This window comes from Odontesthes bonariensis, chromosome 7 (genome assembly GCF_027942865.1).
Source record: "Odontesthes bonariensis isolate fOdoBon6 chromosome 7, fOdoBon6.hap1, whole genome shotgun sequence".
Classification (NCBI taxonomy): Eukaryota; Metazoa; Chordata; class Actinopteri; order Atheriniformes; family Atherinopsidae; genus Odontesthes; species Odontesthes bonariensis.
Window position 1 is genome coordinate 11,605,942 of NC_134512.1, and position 19,482 is coordinate 11,625,423.

Genomic DNA, 19,482 nt, shown 5'->3' on the forward strand with positions numbered 1-19,482 from the left:
TTTGTCAGACTGGTGACCAAAAAGGAAAGAAAAAGGATAAAGAAAAATTTGATTATAACAAGGAAGGGTAATAGCAGAAACATCTAAAATGTCAGAGAGTATTTAAGCCATTAGTTATAGCAGCTGACAGCTCAGGTAAATACAGAAATAAACACTTCAGGGTCAAGGTGAAGCAAATCTCACCCTGTTTAACATTTTTTGTCTCATCCATGTTTTGCTGTCAGAGGAATCAGTGGAAAGTGAAGACGATGACAACCTGTCCCAGGTGATGCGTCAGCGAGCCACCATCCCCTGGCGTTCCTGTAGCACCTACCTGTCCTCTGCCGGGCTCCTCCTGCTCACCCTGCTCCTGCTCTCACAGCTCCTTAAGCACTCCCTCATGGTCGCCATCGACTACTGGCTGGCACACTGGACGTCGCACGTCATCGCGGCCAAGTTAGATGCAACGGCTCACAACTGTACCCTTGTAAAGGTGAGAGGCTTAACGTCTTTGTTTTTAACGAGACGATTAATGGTTTTCTGTCCAAACAGCTCTTTTGTTTCTGCTTCATTGTCTTTGCTTTTAATCAATAGTTTTTTTCAGCCAGATACAAAACGACTGCTTAACTCATCCCACTTGTGAGGACTGACGTGTGAGTGTGAGTGAGAGCATTCACGTTCACACTGTTGTCTTCATGCAGCGACTCATCTCTCGCAAGATTTTGAGAATTTCACACTTCACAGTCATTCAGCAAGACTTCTGTTAGATGTTAGATGCACATCTATCTCAGTAGGAATCCATAAAGATGTCAGACTTAACAATATGAGTTTGCATGTTGTAAAAAACAAGAGGAACAGCTCCCATTTGGAGTTATTGCAACTATTCAATGTCAAACCATTCCAAACATTTTTGTCACTTCTGACTGCTCAGTAAGTGTAATGATAGCAGATCCTCTTTTAGGGAAATCATCACAACCTTTCTTTCTCTTTTTTGTTCTTTTACATTTTTTCTCACTAACTCTGATGAATCTCAGTTCAGCAGAACTGACCTAAACCACAAACACAGGCATGTCATCTCCAGGTGGAGCTTTCACCATCATCCTAAAGCAGCAGCTACAGCAGCTTATCTGCAGAAAGCAGCAGACACGCTTTTAAAAACAGATAAGCATTTTATTAAAGAATATATGGACAAGAGCACAAAAGAGGACTGAGGTTAAGGATAAATGTAAAAGTGAAGTGCTTAAATCTTTGTGGATGCACAATTAAACAACAGGAGTAAACTCAGAATTTCTTAAATGTGAGTATAACATCACAGCTGATACGACTTAAAGCTGATGTTCATGAGATTTGCTATCGATATATATATTTCCTTGAACTATATTCTGCTATAAACAGGACTCACTCAGCGCCCTCATCCTTGATATGGTTGCTACACACACATACATAGGAGATGAATGCACATTCAGAGAAAGCTGAGAATCACATATGCTTTGAGATTCAGTATAAATATGATACAGTACACCGAGCACCGTCATTTATAGTCATAGGTCACACTGGCTGTTGACAAGATACTGCGCTCCAGGGCCAGTAGAGCAACGCATTCATCAATAGTTATTTATGTGTGTGTCTTTGTCCTGTGTGTGTCTTTGTTCTGTGAAATGCGAGGTCATATTTCATGCGGTCATGTGAATGCCATAAAGTCAGCTGGAGATGAGGGCAGCAGTCTGAAAGGCACTGCAGAACACAAGCACAGCGGTCATCTTTTACACACACACACCCACACACTGCAAACACAGCTAAGTGTGCATAGATTGTCGCTCATCTCGTTTGGCTGAGCTTCAGGGTTCTTCCATCAGGTTTATCTTATCTGCGCTGTGGACAAATGCACGTGGGGACACTCAGAAGTCCTGTTTGGTCGTCAAACACACACTTCATATAAATGTCACACAACTATGTGACAGCACAGCCTGACAAGGTAAAACTGTTGAATCACTTCACTGTTAACACACTTACAATGGACCATTAATTACTTTGATCCTATCTGATACTGAAAAGAAAAGAACCAGATACTGGGATTTTTTTTCAATTGTTATAAACAACCAGAGGGTCTTTTTTTTTTTTTTGATTGATTTGACTGATATTTTATTTTTCTACTGAGAGTACAGAGGTAATTCTTGCTGCTGCTGGCTTTGCATTGAGTCCTTTAAAAGAGTAGAGGCTTTTCTCTCAAATGTAACTTCATTACTACATGTAAGAATGGTTCAGTCCTTTCCTTCAGTTCTTTTATTGTAATCCACGTGCAAGATGACCTGTTATCTGATAAATCGCCAGTTTAAAGAAAAAAAGAAGACAAAGAGAAATCAACTCTTGTATATTTGTTTTTGCGCCAGGAGGACAATGTGATTTTACTTGATTACTTGTCTAAAATGTAATGTGATTTCAAGAATTTCTTGCTGTGCTGGCATGATTAAATTAGGGTAACATTACAGAATTCTGAACAACGCCGACAAAAAAGCTTGAAACAGAAACACATGAAGCAAAGTGAAGAGAGTGATGAGTTGAACTTTAAAAATGGACACCAGCAGCTCATCGTCAGCGCTGCCTTTTTGTGTTTGTTCCAAAGTTGCCAGATCAGCTTTGAGAGCTTCACTGGCTTTAAACAAGTCAGACAGCTAATCTTTAACCTGCCTCAGAGTTTAATTATGCTTATAATTACAGTACAAGCAAACTAAGTGGTGCCTCCTGAAACACACACACAAAGTGTTGCAGCCATGTCTTACAAAAACCCTGTTTCTCTGTGTGCTGTAGGACTGTGGATTCAGTCACTCGTGGTATCTCTCTGTGTTCAGCGTGCTGTGCTGCCTGGGCATCGTCCTCTGCCTCGCCACCTCCGTGGCTGTGGAGTGGACGGGCCTCAGAGTGGCCAAAGGGCTCCAGCACAACCTGCTCAATAAGATCATACTGGCCCCCATGAGGTACGTTACTCAGTTTGAGAGTGTGTGTTGCCTCGTGACAGGTGAAAACAGGAAGTGAGAAAGAAGCTGGCTGGCTGATGTTCTGGATGTGTGAGAGCTTAAATACATCATTTACATGAGGACACCGTTAATAGCACCATGCTTTAGCTTCATTACTCACAGCACCATCTGCTTTCCTCACACAAACCCACGAGGCAGCACTTGCCCGAACAAGCACATACCACATTATCATGAGCAGTGTATACACTTGCATTTGCAAAAAAAAAAAAAAGATATTTCAGACAAAAAATTCTAACTGAACCAGCTGCTTGCAAAGAGTTTGCAAGCATAATTAGTTGAATATTGTTGTTTCATTGTGTATAGTAAATCTCTGAAATTTACAAATGCACATAGAATATAATTCAGAAGATAAATCAATTTTGACTAAATAATTTATCAGATTAAGCTAGGTTTTGCTAGGAAATGTTTTATCATATAACCAAAGAATAAGCTGAATAAACTTCAAATTACAAACTCGAATAAAACTAATTAGTGACTATCATCATAGTAATTAATTTACAGTTACAGTTGAGCATGTTGTGCTTCTTTTAAATGTAGTTAACAGTTATAGATTTGCCTTTTTTCTTCGTGGCTCCAGGCTGTTTGAGACGACCCCTCTCGGCAGCATCCTGAACAGATTTTCCACAGATACAAACACCATCGACCAGCACATCCCCACAACGCTGGAGTGCCTCTCCCGCTCCACACTGCTGTGCGTGTCTGCTTTGGGTGTCATCTCCTACGTGACACCCGTCTTCCTCATCGCCCTCCTTCCACTGGCTGTCACCTGCTACTTCATCCAGAAATACTTCCGAATGGCCTCAAGGTGAGTCGGGCAGGACAGAGGCATGAATATTACAGACACACTGATGGTTTTGTTGTTTTTATCAGATCATGAACGGTACCTAATTGGACGGAGAACTCTTACTTGGTTCAAATTGAATCAATAGAATTGTGTTCACTGTTCTGAAAAGATGTCCTGAAAGGCTGATATAAGAATGCATTTTTACATATTCCTGTTGTGTGACACAGTATATTGTTAGACCCTGATCTTATTTTGTTTTCTAATAGATTAAAGTCCCTATTCCCCCAATCGCATAATGTTTGGGATTTGAACATTGCTTGAGTTGATATTTTTCTGTTTCCTCTGTTTGTCGGTCAGGGACTTGCAGCAGTTGGAGGACGGCACCCAACTCCCTTTACTTACACACTTCTCTGAGACAGTAGAGGGCCTCACCACTATAAGAGCCCTCAGGTAATAACTGACACATTTTTGGCTCTCACACCTTCTGTAACGGGAAGTCGTAAGCGGTACACATAAAGGCTGAATGACCAGCAGTGTTCAATAAGTGTTTCAAGAAGTTTGATGATTTTTGGGCTAGATAAATTGTATGATTGTGTCATCGGCTTCATTTGAGAGAGCTACTGACATCCATTTTCTTTATGCACATTTTTTTTACGTCTAAATTTTAAGCAGGCAAGCAGTGTCTAACAAACACAACTCCACTGTTTTATGTGAAGTGTAGGACCCTGGATTTTTGCTGTAAATGTCTGCCCCAGCAACTGATTGTTCTCTCTTTTAGAAAGGCACCTCTAAAACGCTGTATTGTGTGTGTGGCTGTTAATTGAAATGATGACTGAGGAGAGATTCAAGTGTAAAGCACTCTGCCTGGCTGAATTCTTTTCTCACGGAGGTCCTTCTGGTTCTGACTGCGCTGACTCACAGAAGATCCACTTGAGATAGCAGTAGAAAGTGGAAACGACTGCTTTGGCACAGTTTGAGCATTAACCCTGTTTGAATATGGGCTTTGCCAGTTAGGTTTTGACACCAAGCTTAGTTTAGATATATGCTTGTCCTTCTTACGGATTTTTTTTTTTCTCTTGATATACGAGTAGTTTAAGAGCACTTTTTAAGATACTGGATTTTACTTTCAGAGGCTCAATCCTGAAACTTAATCATCCTCCTAATGAGCTTTCTATTTTTGTCAGTGACACTGAGCCAGGCAGAAGGGAAAAGTTGTTGTCAGGTGAACAGTAAACACTCGAGCAGTGAAATTAAATCAAATGTCTCTCCCGTGGCAGGTACGAGCCGAGATTCAGGCAGAGGCTGCTCCAGTTCACCGATGCCAACAACATCGCCTCACTGTTCCTCACAGCAGCCAACCGTTGGCTGGAAGTCCGTATGGTAATGACCCATCTGCTGTTCGGATCTATCAAATTCAGCTCAGTTCTGCTTCACTGTGTGACACATGTCTGGTTCACAGTCATGTAGATGTTGTTGGGTAACTGCTCCCTCTGTTGGGTTACTGAAATATTGAATATTGACACGATCTGCAGGCTTCATGTCATGTTTTATGTATCAGCTGCTGCTCACTCCTCCTTGGGTTACACATCGGCAAGGACACAACCTTGAGATGTTTATGGGTGTGTGAGAATGGATGGAGAAGTTTTTCTTATCTTTTTGCTGTAATGTTGACATTGTGCAGGAGTACATCGGAGCCTGTGTGGTGTTGGTGGCAGCTGTGGCCTCCATCACAAACTCTCTCTATAACCAGCTGTCGCCCGGTCTGGTGGGGCTCGGACTTACGTATGCTCTCATGGTGAGTGTGTACGTGTTTTATTGCTTATCAAAGTTTTTTGGTTTCTTTATCTGGACTTTGTGCATCCATACCGAACGTATCAAAGAATCTCTTCTTCATTTAGATGAATAATAATCATACCAAATATTAATCAGCACACATCCCTTTTTCCTGTGCAACACTGATGATAAACAAAATACAGTCAGTTACTGTGAGGAGTTAAACATGTAGAAAATGTAATCATCTCCAAAAGGCACAAGGTTTAAAGATCACTTATTTAACCATTTTAATCAAGGCTAATGTATTATCTATGTTTTGAATACTTTTCTATTGTGAAAACAGAAATTAGCACTTTGAAAAAGTTTGGACACTCGTTGAGATAGTGAGTTAAGGAAAAGGTTTGCTCACAGTGTTTGCTAGGAAATACCAGCTGATGCAAATTTCAAAGCCTTGCATTCTCAAAACTAATAGGATACAAAGCAGGAAATGGCTGTTTCCTCAATTTGCAGAGTAATGAAGAAATTACAGTAAACAGGAAATGTTTAGATCAATTTTAAGTTTGGAAGACCAGGACGGCTTCCGAAGAGCTGATTCAAATCACACTTGGAGACCTGCTGGAATATTTTCAGACTCTGTAGCTACACCTGCCCAATGAAGGTCATTGGAAGGAAACCTTTCATTTTAGTTTTGCAAATAAAAATCCAAAGAGGCCTGAAGCATTTAAAAAAAGGCCTGTCGTATGATGAAGCTAATAGAATAAATTGGCTCCAATGAGCAGAGGTAAATGTGGACAGAAAGGATTGTAGAATGCAGCTCTCCAACTGTTCGGCCCTGGATTGATGATGGCTTGGGCTCGTTTTGCTGCCAGCTGCATATGTCACTGGGAGGGGTAAAATTGTGGAGGCAAACATCACACCATCTGCTAAAAAGATAAAGATGAAAAGTGGTTGACTTTTACGACAGGATAATAATCCTAAACACACTTGAAAATCCATGATGGACTCCCTTATAAGGTGCAAGCTGGCGGCTTTGGCGGGACTCTCATAGTCTCTCAACCTAAACATCAGAAAAATGTCTGCTTAGACTTCTCAATACAAGATGTCTAAAAAAACACAAAAAAACACTGGCTTCCAAATACATTCGAAAGCTTCAGCAGTTGCTTCAGTGGGTGTTGCTAGTAACTGACCTGTAAGATGCCAAAATGTTTGCATAAAGCCTTTTCTAATCCTATATTAAAAATCTGTGGTGCGATGAATCACTTGACAGAACTAATTATGCTGTTAAGTAATTTAGTTTTTTAACTGCATGGCTCTTTGTAGTTAATCGGTTTATTGTAAATGTTGTAAAATTGTAAAATAACAAAATTAATTTTGTTATTTGACTTTGTGGAGACACACTGTGGATGAATTAGTTTTGTGCATGTTATAACTTGACTGTTTCAGGCTAAAACATACAGGAACATGAGTCTTTTACAGTCTCCAGTACAATCGTACAGCCAGACTGTGTCCAGACTGAAAGGACTGAACGCTGACATTTATCCAACCCAACTCTCCCTCCTCCTCTCGTGTATCAGGTGTCCAACTACATGAACTGGATGGTGCGTAATTTGGCAGACATGGAAGTGCAGCTTGGCTCAGTCAAGAGGATTAATGGCCTGCTCAAAACTGAACCGGAGAATTACGAGGGACTCCTCTGTGAGTGCAGCAATGCAGTCACACTTTACCTTCAAATAAAACCTTCTTTCTTTAGGCCCGCCTGGGCTCTTTTTGAGATGTTTTTGGGATTTCCTCCTCAGCCACGGCGAGGTTCAAGCTCAGCCCAACTTTTAATCACAGTCAAGTCATTTTGGATATCATAAATCTCAAGGGGATTCTGTCTATATTCCTCATAAGATACATTTTTTTTTCATCTGTTTGTTAAAATTTTCCACCAATGATTTGTTTTGAATACATGTATTTTCTATTCATAAGTTTCCCAAAGTGCTGTGTCTTTTTTTTCTTTGTTATATGATATTTAATCACTTTATTAAACAACTGTGAGGACATCTTCTTACAAATGCAGTGATAAGAGCGAAAAACTTGTGCCACCAATAGGACAGTAGAAACAGCTGTAACTTCCCTTTTTCTGATTCTCGATAAGTGAGAGCTTAAAAATATTCCTGTAACGTTCCCGCGTGTCTCAGCTGCGTCTCAGGTCCCCGACGGATGGCCCCGGCAGGGAGAAATCAAGATCCAGAACCTGAGTGTGCGCTACGACGCCACGCTGAAGCCTGTGCTCAAAAATGTCAACGCAGACGTTAGCCCCGGCCAGAAGGTAACCAGACCAAGGAAAGCAGTGTGTTTGGCTAAAGGAAAATTGGTGATAAAATATAATCATGGTGACTTTGTTTGTTTTCAGGTGGGAATCTGTGGCAGGACTGGCAGCGGCAAATCTTCTTTCTCCTTGGCATTCTTTCGTATGGTTGACATGTTTGAGGGTAAAATATGAACACCAGTTTCACCTCAGCCTACATACTGAAGCAAAAATAACAAGATTTTACAACAATTCAGATACTATTAAAGAATCTGAATGTAAGACAAAACAATAAAAAGTGTGTTTATCGTTTAAGAAAATAGTGAAAATCTGTTTATTTTTGCAATGTCTCGTATAATTGTCTTCTTCTTTCTCCCACAGGGAGGATTGTGATTGACAACATTGACATCTCCAAGCTGCCTCTGCAGACCCTCAGGTCTCGGCTATCCATCATCCTCCAAGACCCCATCCTGTTCAGTGGCACCATCCGGTACAGTGAATTATCAATAAGAAGTTTGATGACCACAGTTTAGATTTGACCATACTGACAACAGTTTAAGTGAAGTAGAGGGGCACACAACATTTTCAGTTGGCACACTGTGCCACACTTCAACGACACTTATCTAAAACATGAGGAGAGCTGGTTTTAGATAAGAGACCATTCCTCTGAAAACTCCAGTGGAGCGGTTTATTTTTAGACCTCAGCGACACTGACCATAAAAAGCCTTGTCGTGCTGGGGAACAGATGAAGAGGAATTTAGAAATGCTGTATGACTACAGTTTTAGTTATTTCAGTCACTCAAATTACAAACAGCTCATTATAAAGTTTATTATTTCTTTACATGGTTCGTGTCAGTCCGGTAATGATAGCTGGCCGTGCAGGGGTTTGTTGATGCTTAACACTGAGGATGAATGTACAAAAGGTGGTTATAAATAAAAGATTTAAACTCTCTAGTTTCAGATTATCAAATGTGAGAAATCACTGTATTACCTTTACATCGCAAACTGAACACCTTTATGTTTTGGATTATTTGTCAGATATCAGCTCAGAGTCTGGAACATAACAACTGATATTTTTCAGTTTTTCAATGGTTCTTTTGGACCAAATGTAGTCAGAAATGACCTGAAAGCTTAAATGAACATGACTACAACCCTAAATGCAGCTTGTGCATGTACATGTCCATGTTTGCAGGTTCAATTTGGACCCCGAGATGAAGGCGACGGATGAGATGCTGTGGGAAGCACTGGAGATTGCTCAACTGAAGCCTGTTGTGAAAACCCTGCCAGGAGGCCTGGGTGAGTGTGCCTGTGTTCAAACACATACACACCTGTTCATATTCATTTCAAAAGAGAGACGCTGCATACAGTGATTCCCTCTCTGTGGTAAAATGCACATTGTTGTCATCAAGTGTCTGAGCTCAGGGATCAAACTCCTGCATCAGGTTACATGAGCAGCAATTCTTAACTCCCTTTAAGTTCTGATGCAGCAGATCTGACAGCTGCAGGCTGCTGCAGAGTCAGATCAGATATTAGCCAAAAGCCATGCACCTCCTCTACTCACAAAACACATGAACATTTGGTATGCTGGTACATGGGGACCTCCTCTCTGCTCTGAGTTCTACTTTAGCACTGGCTCATTCATATTTTATCGCTCCGTTTTTTGTCATTAAAAACCAGAGGAGCTATCAGCTGCTCTTGAACTGCTTCTCATCTTGGCTGATGTCTTTCTGCCACAGAGACAGAAACCTGCTTTCACCTCTCTTACTGTGTTGGGGTGTAGCATGTTGAAGCTATAGCTACTCGTGGATTTAGATTTTGTGCAGGGGCGCCTGATCTTAAATAAGCTATTGATCTGTGACCCAGGAGTTAATGGTAAATTAAGTTTGTCTTTTCATTATTCAAAATTAGAGCGGTACTGATGTTGCATGTAAAGCACTTTAAAGTGTAAAGTCATCATGAATGAGGAGAACTCTTTGGTACTGCAGTGAAAGTGGAGTTATGAGGGAGAATATACAGTCAGACCAACTGAGCCCTCATCATAAACTTATCTCATCGATTTTCTAGAATTTCCTTTTTTATTTCATTGATTTTTCTGGTGGAAGATAAATCTTTATGAAACCCTGATTATTTTAGCCACATGGGAATTATTCATCAAGTAAGAGGTACTTTTACACAGAGTGGATCAGATGAACAATTTCACTTTAATTATTGAGCAATCTTAGGGGTTAAAAAAGGCCAACTGTTGTGACCTATCATTATGCTCATGAGGACAGATTTGTATGTTGTCCACGGGGCTCTGATCTGTTTGACACATTTCCTTGGGTTTTTTGTCATTGAAAAATGGATCAAAAACATTTTATATGAACCTGTGCTGCTTTAAAGCAACAGATGTCTTATTGTGACAGAAACGGGCCTTTAGCAAGTGACTTATCTCCTATATGGAATACAATCAGAGGTCCGTTTCACGTAGCAGGTTTAGTGAAAACTCTGAGTAGTTTAACCCTGAAATGAGGGAAACCCTGAGTTTTCCGTTTCACAAAGGGAGGTAACTCAACCCCGAGAAAGAGGGGTAACTCTAGCCTGTTTCACAAAGAGAGGTAACTTAACCTCTCGGTCAGTTACCGTAGTAACAGACTCTCTGAACCTAACCTGGTCGGGACCAGGTTTTATTCAAGAAACCTTGAGTTTCTTTCTGTCTCCGCCCTCTTTCAGCCACACACGCCATTTGATTTCCTCATTCATTCAGTCAGCAGAGCGAGTTCTTCTACTTCTAGAAGTCCATCAGGCACAGTAGGAGACAACTTTTTTCACGAACATGTCCTTTTGACAACGATCCTGTGGATGAAGGTGCAGCATTATTGCGCAGAGAAATAAATATTCGTCGGAGATGGTTATCAGACCGCGCATAGATTTTTGCATTCACAGACCATTATCTTTTTGAGCGGCACCATCAGAATTTTGTTGGGACAAAAGAAAAAAAAGACATAAAAGACAAATAAATATTTGTATGAATAGGCTTAAAAAAGACATATATAGGCCTATTTTATTTTATAAATGCACTCGTGTCTTGGGGGTGGATTCCCTCAGCCACTGCCCTCCTGTTAGAGGTGGTGGCCACCACCCGTTTTACGGGCATCTGCCTTCTTTCTGTTGGCTCAGTAGAAGTCTGTGTTAGTTTAAATAGGCTTAATTATTTAACAGAACATGATATAGATGATGACTCTAAATTGTCCTTCGGAGTGAGTGTGAGTGTGCATGGTTGTTTGTCTCGTTTGTCTCTATGTGGCCCTGTGATGGACTGGCGGCCTGTCCAGGGTGTACCCCGCCTCTTGCCCATTGACCGCTGGGATAGGCTCCAGCCCCCCCGCGACCCGACTGACGGATTCAGCGGTGTATAGATAATGGATGGATGGATGGATGGTATAGATGAGAAGACATAGTTTATGTGTGTGAAAACAGCATTATGTTGGGAATAAAATAACTGCACAGTCAAATAGCCACTTAATATTTATTTTACAGTGTAAAACATGATCAAAATGAGGTACCTCCATGCTGAGGTCTCACCTGTTTGAACAATGTTTTTATATTTCATCTTAAACTGCTGCAGTGCGCTTCTCTCCTGCGGGATTGCACCTAAATGAAATAAATGAATGGGCTACCATTCAAGCAGTTTCCCTGTAATATTATTGTGATTGCAAAGGACCACATTTAAACTTACACTTTTGCTGCTGCAACGGTGTTGCACTTATTTCTAAAAACGTGTTGAAACTCGCCGCATGAGCGCATTAAGATTTCCAATTCGAGGTTGGTGAAAAACGTAGCCCCTCCTCTTCCCTGTTGCCAAGGTGACTCGTCGAATCGGGGCTCCATTGATGCTGGCTTTTTAAAGTTGTGGTGCACGGGCTAAACTCAAGGTGAACCTACTCAGAGTTGATTAAACTCACTCAAATCAGCGTTTCTGGAACCGAAAACTCAGGGTTTTCTATCTCAGAGTAGATCAACTCAGAGATCAGGAATAGACTCAGAGTTGGTTGAACCTGCTTTTGTGAAACGGACCCCAGGTGCGCAGATAAACTGAAAACAGTGCCATAAATATTTAAAGAGGTTAGAAATGTGGGTCGCCAGAAATACAAATAATAAACCAATTACATATTGATCAGTAGGCAAAACTTGTTGACCATCTAAAAAAGTAAATGATAAATTGATATCACCAGATATAAAACTTTAGTTTAAAATGAGAGCATCTCTTACTGTGAGCATAATTGTTGGATGTGTCTTTTCTTCTGTTATATTTTGTGTATTAAAGTTTTATTGTGCCCTCAGATGCCATTGTGACGGAGGGAGGAGAAAACTTCAGTCAGGGTCAGCGGCAGTTGTTCTGTCTGGCCAGAGCCTTCGTGAGGAAGAGCAGCATCCTCATCATGGATGAGGCCACAGCCTCCCTCGACATGGCGACGGTCAGTGTGCGACTCACAATAGAGCAAAAGAACCTTTAAGGCTGTAGGTGGAGAGGAGGCGTAAAGGAAGGGCAGGAGCCGTAAATGACAAATGCAGAGATAGAGAAGGCAAAGGAGACTACAGTTCACTGGGTAATTTATACCCGTCGACACAGCAATTAAGAACAAGGAACATGGAGATATAGATATATATAAATTGACATTTTAAGTTTGAAGGTGTAATCATGTGACCTTATCATAAAGGAAGAATTAAAGAAAACCATTTCTGTGACCCTCAACTGATCTTAAATTGAAATCCAAGCTGTTGATAACAGAAATAACGGAAAACATTAGTGAAAAGGATTTAAATATTAAGAGTGTAGAAACAGGGCAGGAGTGAAAGAGAAGTTGGGAATGAAGGAGAAAAAGAAAATATAGAATAGAAGTAAAAAAAAAACACTAAGAACATTAATAGCCTGAGGGGTGTGTCAGTGAATAGCTGCGTCTTAGTTAAGAGACACACACACACATGTTCGGACACAAAGAGAGTCGGTTGGATCTTCTATAACAGCACGGCCCTCGAGGAAACACAGTTCTGCTTTCATCCAGAGACAATATGAGGAACAGGAGAGGGGACAGTTTTAAAAATAGTAGAAACTGTGATATTTTTAACCAATATGAAGCAAGTGAGATTATGATTAAAGGGTTCTTTAATTTACACATACTTTGAGTCAAAGTCAAGACAAAAGTGTGCCCATTTGAACCATCCTCCTCTCCCTCTTCATCCCTCAGGAGAGCATCCTGCAGAAAGTGGTGATGACCGCTTTTGCCGACCGAACAGTCGTAATTATAGCGGTGAGTACTTCCTCCCATACTGCACCAGTTTCTTACGCAGGTATTTACAGTAATACGTACAGCTCAGCCTTTTTCCCCTGAGAGTAATGACCTTCATCCTGCACTGCTAATGCATTACCTGAAAATGAATGCTTGGCTGCAGATACTGAGCGACAAATGAAAAAAGGTAGAAAACAAGGGCAGGGGAATCAGAGCAGATGCATGAATTGTCCTTGCTGTTATTCAAAGCGAAAATATTTTACAGAAATGTTAACAACTCATAAGTTTAACTTTGGACTACTCTCATGAAATGATTAGGAGAAGAGAAAGGTGACCTGGAACCCACAGTAACCTTTAGTATTAACTGCTGACAAACCACAACTTCCCATCTAATCTCCTACTTAAATGTAACAAGCGGCCAATTGAAATTCCAAACTCAATGAATTATGAAACATCAAATCACAGCATCTCAGCTCGAGTGGCAGTTTGATTTCCTGGTCGTGCTCGTTGGAGTCTCTCTGGTTGCTGCGCAGTGCAGTAATGAGTCTCTTCCCTTCCGCCACGCAGCATCGCGTCCACACCATCCTCAATGCAGACCTGGTGATTGTGATGAAGCGGGGGATCATCCTGGAGTACGACACTCCCCAGGCTCTGCTGGACACTGAGGACAGCGTCTTCGCCTCCTTCGTGCGGGCAGACAAGTAGCACAAGAAGAGGAAAGCATGGAAGTGTTAAAGGAAGACATTCAAAGTGCAATTGTACCATGGGATATATATATTCCTTTTATTTTTTAATCATGTTGTATCATATTTGTACATAGAAATATATTAATTCTTTGTTATTAAAACATAAATTATCATCAGTTTGTTTTTATGATGGTTTTAGGGAAAACAGTGGGATGATGACTGAGGTGATAAGTGTGTTTTGTGTGTGTGAGAGACAAGATTTCAGGTTAGAAACGACCTGGAGCCAAGCTGACAATTATATAACGCTGTGCCTTTGCATTGATGAAAGAATAAAAGGGGCAAGAAACTTTTAAATTTAAAAAAATGGATGTCAAAAAAGATCTATATCTGGTTCCTGGGATGTTGATGTGTGTGTCCCCTGAGGTAAAGTAGCCTGAGATAGACTTACAGTTGAGTGGCCTATATTCCAACCATTACACATTCAGAATATGAACTGCCTGTGGGTTTAGGCTGTGCAATTGACCGGTTTTTCTGTGTAGCTGGAGAGGCCACTCTCTCTTGCATCCTCATTAAACCCTTTCACGCAAGAATGGTGAGCCTTTATTGGACGTGGATTCTTTGTGGGAGGAAGAAATGGAGGAGCTTTCAGGAGTGTATTACGTTGGGTCTGTTCAGTGTGAGTAAATGAGCAGCAGCGCCATGTGGGGTCTTCATGGCGACATAATAGCGCGATATTTGTGTTCAAAACGGCAATTGAAAATCACAGTAAGGGCACGGAGCGGATGGTGGGGGAGGGACTGCCTCTCCACCTCACGTCTCCATCTCATGTTACCGAGCTACAGTGAAGTGTCGAAGTCAGCAGAGAGCCACCTGCGCAACATGAGCCTATCCCCTCATCCAAATATCATAAAACTCCATTCAGAGGCCAATTACACTCCAGCATCAACGTTTTACCTCTCACCCAATCTTTTTTACGCGTGAGGCGGCGACGAGTGCGCACGGTGTGGCTGGTCGGCGCGGCTATGCCAGATCGGTTGGTGTTGTGAGAGACGGCGGCAGCTGCAGAGCTGGAAGGAGATTCCCCTCATGGGACTTTACAATCCTGAAGCGCCTGATCCGGAACGTGAGGGGCGCGCATATCTCCAGAAGACGGAGGACAACAAGACTTTCTGTCCTGCGCCTGATAGCTACTGAGGACCAGGCACCGGTCAGGGCCCAGAAGAGGCACTAGGAGAGGGGAAGAATCCATCTTTCAGTCTGACATACAGTTAATTCGAAGCCTAGAGGCTGTGAGTACATAGTATGGGAGCGCAATGTTGTCCAGGAAAGGACTTATTCTTGATGATTACCTGCTGACACGTTTAGCTGAGGATGTACAGCAGCCCAAGTTCAAGTCTAAACAGGGGAAGGCTCGATTCGTCGCAAAGAACGGCGCCTGCAATGTAGCGCACACCAACATCAGAGAACAGGGTCGATTCTTGCAGGACGTCTTTACGACCCTGGTGGATTTGAAATGGCTCCACACGCTCATCATTTTCACCATGTCTTTCCTGTGCAGTTGGCTTCTGTTCGGGATGATCTGGTGGCTCGTTGCTTTTGCGCACGGCGACCTGGACCAGAGAGAAGACGACTTTGTTCCGTGCGTAACGGACATTCACTCCTTCTCATCTGCTTTCCTGTTCTCCATAGAGGTCCAGGTGACAATAGGTTTCGGGGGTCGGATGATCACAGAAGAATGCGTCTCTGCCATAATCATCCTCATAGTGCAGAACATCGTAGGCCTGTTGATCAACGCCATCATGCTCGGCTGCATCTTCATGAAGACTGCTCAAGCCAACCGGCGCGCAGAGACGCTCATTTTCAGCAAACACGCGGTCATCTGCGTCCGAAATAACAAGCTATGCTTCATGATACGCATCGGGGACCTGAGGAAAAGCATGATCATCAGCGCCACCGTGCGGATGCAAGTGGTCAAGCGAACCACCACCGCGGAGGGAGAGATGGTGCCGCTGGACCAAATCGACATCCACTTGGATAACCCGGTGGGCACAAACGGAATCTTCCTGGTGTCTCCCCTCATCATCTCCCACGTGATCGACAAGGCCAGCCCCCTTTACGAACTGTCACCGAATGACCTGCAGTACCAGGACATGGAGGTGATTGTTGTGCTGGAGGGGGTGGTGGAGACCACCGGCATCACTACGCAGGCCAGGACTTCCTACGTGTCGGAGGAGATCCTGTGGGGGCAGCGCTTCGTGCCAACAGTCTCCGAGGAGGACGGCATGTACGCGGTGGACTATTCCAAGTTCGGCAACACAGTAAAAGTCCCGACACCGTGTTGTAGCGCGAAGAAGCTGGACGAATCAGGTGGCATCGCACGGTTTAAGCTGAACGAGGGCGTCACCTTGCGGGCTTCTGTAAGAAGGCGGCGGGCCACGGCGGTGGTCCGCAGGTCCAGAATGGAGAGCCAGTGAGGTGTTGTTCAGTGTTTGTCTGCATTTTGTATGGCAACGGACTGTTTGTTAGGGTTATATTTATTTTATAATAAGATTATTATGGATTGTCAGTCAACAAGCCAGAATATCCACAACATATCTGTCCACGAGCACGAATGTATACACAAGACATCTTTAACTCAGGGTCAGAGTGAGAATTGAATAATGCACTGATGGTTATGAGTGTGAGATATGAGCCCTGGTATCCAGAGTGAATAGTTTTCTCTTTTAAAATTCTGAGTGACTGCATGGATTTGATATTAATAAAGGAAATGTTCAATGTCAAATGTGCATTTACTCAATTTTGTGCTTCTTTGTACTTATATACAGTTCAAAGGCATATATTGTAGTTTTTATTCCACAATACATTTATCAAATAAAACAAGTTAGTGAAATGAAAATAGAGCCTAGTCTACAAATATATATTTTATAGCTCAACATAAACTTTATTTATTTTTTAAGTTGATTTTGGTGGAGCTCTAAGTCAGCAAGTTACTTGAAATGTCAACCTGATTACACACTAAGATTACAAGACAATAGATAGGAAACGACTGGTTTAGTCTTTGTGTTGTATTTCATCCTTTGTGCAAATTCTTCTTAAAATAAAGTTGTTTGATAAATATGGTTAAGTACAAAGCACAATAATTCCCTCCAAAATGTAGCACTGTTGAAGTACTCTGCAGCTATAAAATGGAAATTCTCAAGTAAAGTTCGAGTACATGAAACTATTCAGGAGCAGCACTTGCTGAAATGTTTGTTTCCACTATCTTACATACACTTTTTTTCTAAACAAAGATTTATTTTTATGTCAGCTTTTCTAGGTACAACAGTACTTCTTAACAGTGGGATTGCTACTTTTACTTAAGTACCAAGTCTTAGTGCTTCCTCCATCTCTGGGGACACAGCTTAAATGGATTTATGAGACATTTTAACAACAGTTTCTCATCATTTGTTCTGAAAACTATAAATCTGTTATAAGCTACATCATTTGCATCCACAAGGGAACATTTAAGCTGACGTGCCTCAACTTTAAATCTGTAGTTTGGAGCAAAAAACATAAATAAGCAAATAAATCTGAAGTTTTCCAACATGCAACCAGTTTATTTACCATAAACTCAAGGCTGCTCCACAGAAAACTTCACAACTGGATGCCTGAAAACAGTTTGCAAACACAAGAGCTTCCTTTGAGACAAGCTTAATAAGAGACAGAGACAGGGTGGCATTTATCTCTTTTATTAGATTATAATCCGCAGAGCTTAAAATATTAAATTGCTTTTAACTTAGTTAATAATTAAAATACATAAAAACGAGCCAGAACTGAGGAACCCTGCAAAAAAAAAAAAAGAAAAGAAAGAATTAAAATAAATTAAAAAGGAGAATTATAAATCCAATCCTCCTCCATACAGAGGCTATATCTGACAGAACCCACTCGTGATTCTTTGTACAGTAAAGTCCAAGCAGACTGTGCATTTTCTATACATGTGTGACAATATCACTGTTATCACTTCCAAACTAATATTTCTCTGATAATCTTTTTAAAAGTAAATTTAAAGGGGCTGGTAAAAATAAAAGTGTTTAGTCTTGCGCTGGGAGTACTGGTGACTGTCATAGAGCGGAGCAGCTTTGCACCGTTTTCCCCACCCCTCCTTTCTGTCTCCATCTTTGTCTCTCCGAGCCAGCAGACATGACCTCATGTCTTTGTCCTTCTGTGCTGCTGGAGTGGGTGGGGGCGTTGCTGTTGTGCTGAACACCAGCACACAGCTGTGATAAACCTTAAATGGGCACCAGTCTGACTCAAAGTATCACTTCACTGATCTGATTAAATGTCTAGCATACAGTCTTTTCTTCTTCGTCTCCCTCTTTCTGTGGCGTCCTCGACACGTTTGCCGCCCTTTGCAGGTAGGCGGTAGGACACGTTTGTTATGCGTTCACCAGGACATTATGCGAGTATGTTGCGGTTAAACTCCATCAACGTTTGTCATACGGAGGACCAAGCAGACTGATGAACAAGGGACAGAATGAAAATGAGAGTAACTCCTCTCTGGCAGCAGTGACTTATTCTGTCAAGTCCTGAGAAGGAAGCGCTTTAATCATCCCCCACATAAACAACCCAAACAGTGATTGGCTAGTGTCGCCCCGTCGGGCGGTAACGTGGCTCCCTACTGGCCAGCGTAGTGGCCGTGCGCCTGCAGGCGGCCTCCCGCTGCCGGAGGAGGGAAGGACGAGCCTGCAGGCGAGCAGAGGCCTTTTCTCCACACATTACAACACTGTACAATAGTAGGTTGAAGCAAAGCAGAGCCCCCCCACCCCCTGTACTGTATGCTAGGTAGAGGATGGAGGGAGGCGGACAGACACACTGCACAACCCTCCAGCAACAAAAAATAAAACTGAATAAAACTTCCAACAAAAAAATAACTGGAAAATAAAAACCAAAAATAAAATATACACATACTTTTTTGTTCCTAGTTTAAATTGCAGAGAAGATGGGAGGGATTTGTCCCTGGGAGGAACGCTCACGCCAATTCCTGCTGGCGTGACAAACCCCTCCCCGCCACCCCAAACCCCCAGAAACCCCCCCCCCCCCCCTTTTTTTTTTCCTTCCGGCTGGTTGGTTGGTGTCGTAGCGAAATATAAGGGTAGTGGAAGGTCTCTTAAGTCCTGCTTGCACCGAGGAAGGGGGCCAGGCTGTTTTTCCTTCTCGCCTCTATCTCATCTTCTATCACCCTCGGGACCGCTGTCTCGCCGCCGTCTCCCCGCTCATCTTTCCGTCACATGGTTTTGTGAAGAGGGGGAGGGTGCTGAGGCTGGGGCGGAGGAGGCCGGGGCGGGCAGCGGGGCGGGGATGCAGAGGATTTCGGACAGGTCGTCCATGATACAGGTCTCCTTGGGGTCGACCAGGTTGAATTCCCTTACGAAAACGATGAAATGTGCATACAGTGTGTTCAAGTGGCCCTGCAGGTCCATAGCCACCGTCTCTTTAAAGTGCGCCCAGTAGAGGTGAGCCAGCACGTGGAATAGGTACCGGCAGATCTTCTTTACCAAGGACTCAAACGAGTTGGGGAACTCTTTGCCTAAAGGAAGAAAGGAGGCAAACAAAAGCAGACAAGAGAAACTGGTTTATGACGAATCACCACGAGGGAGAAAAGATTAAGGTCAAGTCTTCTGTT

At 42.4% G+C, this 19,482-nt stretch overlaps 3 protein-coding genes across 6 annotated transcripts in view; 2 read left to right on the top strand and 1 right to left on the bottom strand.

Annotated features, from left to right (window-relative positions):
- abcc8 (ATP-binding cassette, sub-family C (CFTR/MRP), member 8) overlaps positions 1–14,174 on the top strand; it is a 57,934-nt gene extending 43,760 nt beyond the window's left edge. Inside the window, exons 26-39 of the mRNA XM_075469482.1 lie at positions 225–472; positions 2,788–2,954; positions 3,592–3,819; positions 4,156–4,248; positions 5,076–5,178; positions 5,480–5,593; positions 7,146–7,266; positions 7,755–7,885; positions 7,970–8,048; positions 8,246–8,354; positions 9,057–9,160; positions 12,188–12,321; positions 13,093–13,155; positions 13,702–14,174. Coding sequence (XP_075325597.1) covers positions 225–472; positions 2,788–2,954; positions 3,592–3,819; positions 4,156–4,248; positions 5,076–5,178; positions 5,480–5,593; positions 7,146–7,266; positions 7,755–7,885; positions 7,970–8,048; positions 8,246–8,354; positions 9,057–9,160; positions 12,188–12,321; positions 13,093–13,155; positions 13,702–13,839 — 1,832 coding nt within the window. The 3' untranslated portion in view covers positions 13,840–14,174. The remainder of the gene's footprint in view (positions 1–224; positions 473–2,787; positions 2,955–3,591; positions 3,820–4,155; positions 4,249–5,075; positions 5,179–5,479; positions 5,594–7,145; positions 7,267–7,754; positions 7,886–7,969; positions 8,049–8,245; positions 8,355–9,056; positions 9,161–12,187; positions 12,322–13,092; positions 13,156–13,701) is intronic.
- Positions 14,175–14,613: 439 nt separating this feature from the next.
- kcnj11 (potassium inwardly rectifying channel subfamily J member 11) lies at positions 14,614–16,602 on the top strand. The gene has a single exon (XM_075469483.1). It carries the CDS (start codon positions 15,134–15,136, stop codon positions 16,292–16,294), a length of 1,161 nt encoding a protein of 386 aa, XP_075325598.1. The 5' UTR covers positions 14,614–15,133; the 3' UTR covers positions 16,295–16,602.
- Positions 16,603–17,532: 930 nt separating this feature from the next.
- The window catches only part of mob2a (MOB kinase activator 2a), a 56,352-nt gene continuing 54,402 nt past the window's right edge, over positions 17,533–19,482 (bottom strand). For all 4 annotated transcript variants that reach the window (XM_075469487.1, XM_075469485.1, XM_075469486.1 and 1 more), the window contains exon 5: positions 17,533–19,386. In XM_075469487.1, the coding sequence (XP_075325602.1) occupies positions 19,073–19,386 (314 nt within the window). In that variant the 3' untranslated portion in view covers positions 17,533–19,072. The remainder of the gene's footprint in view (positions 19,387–19,482) is intronic.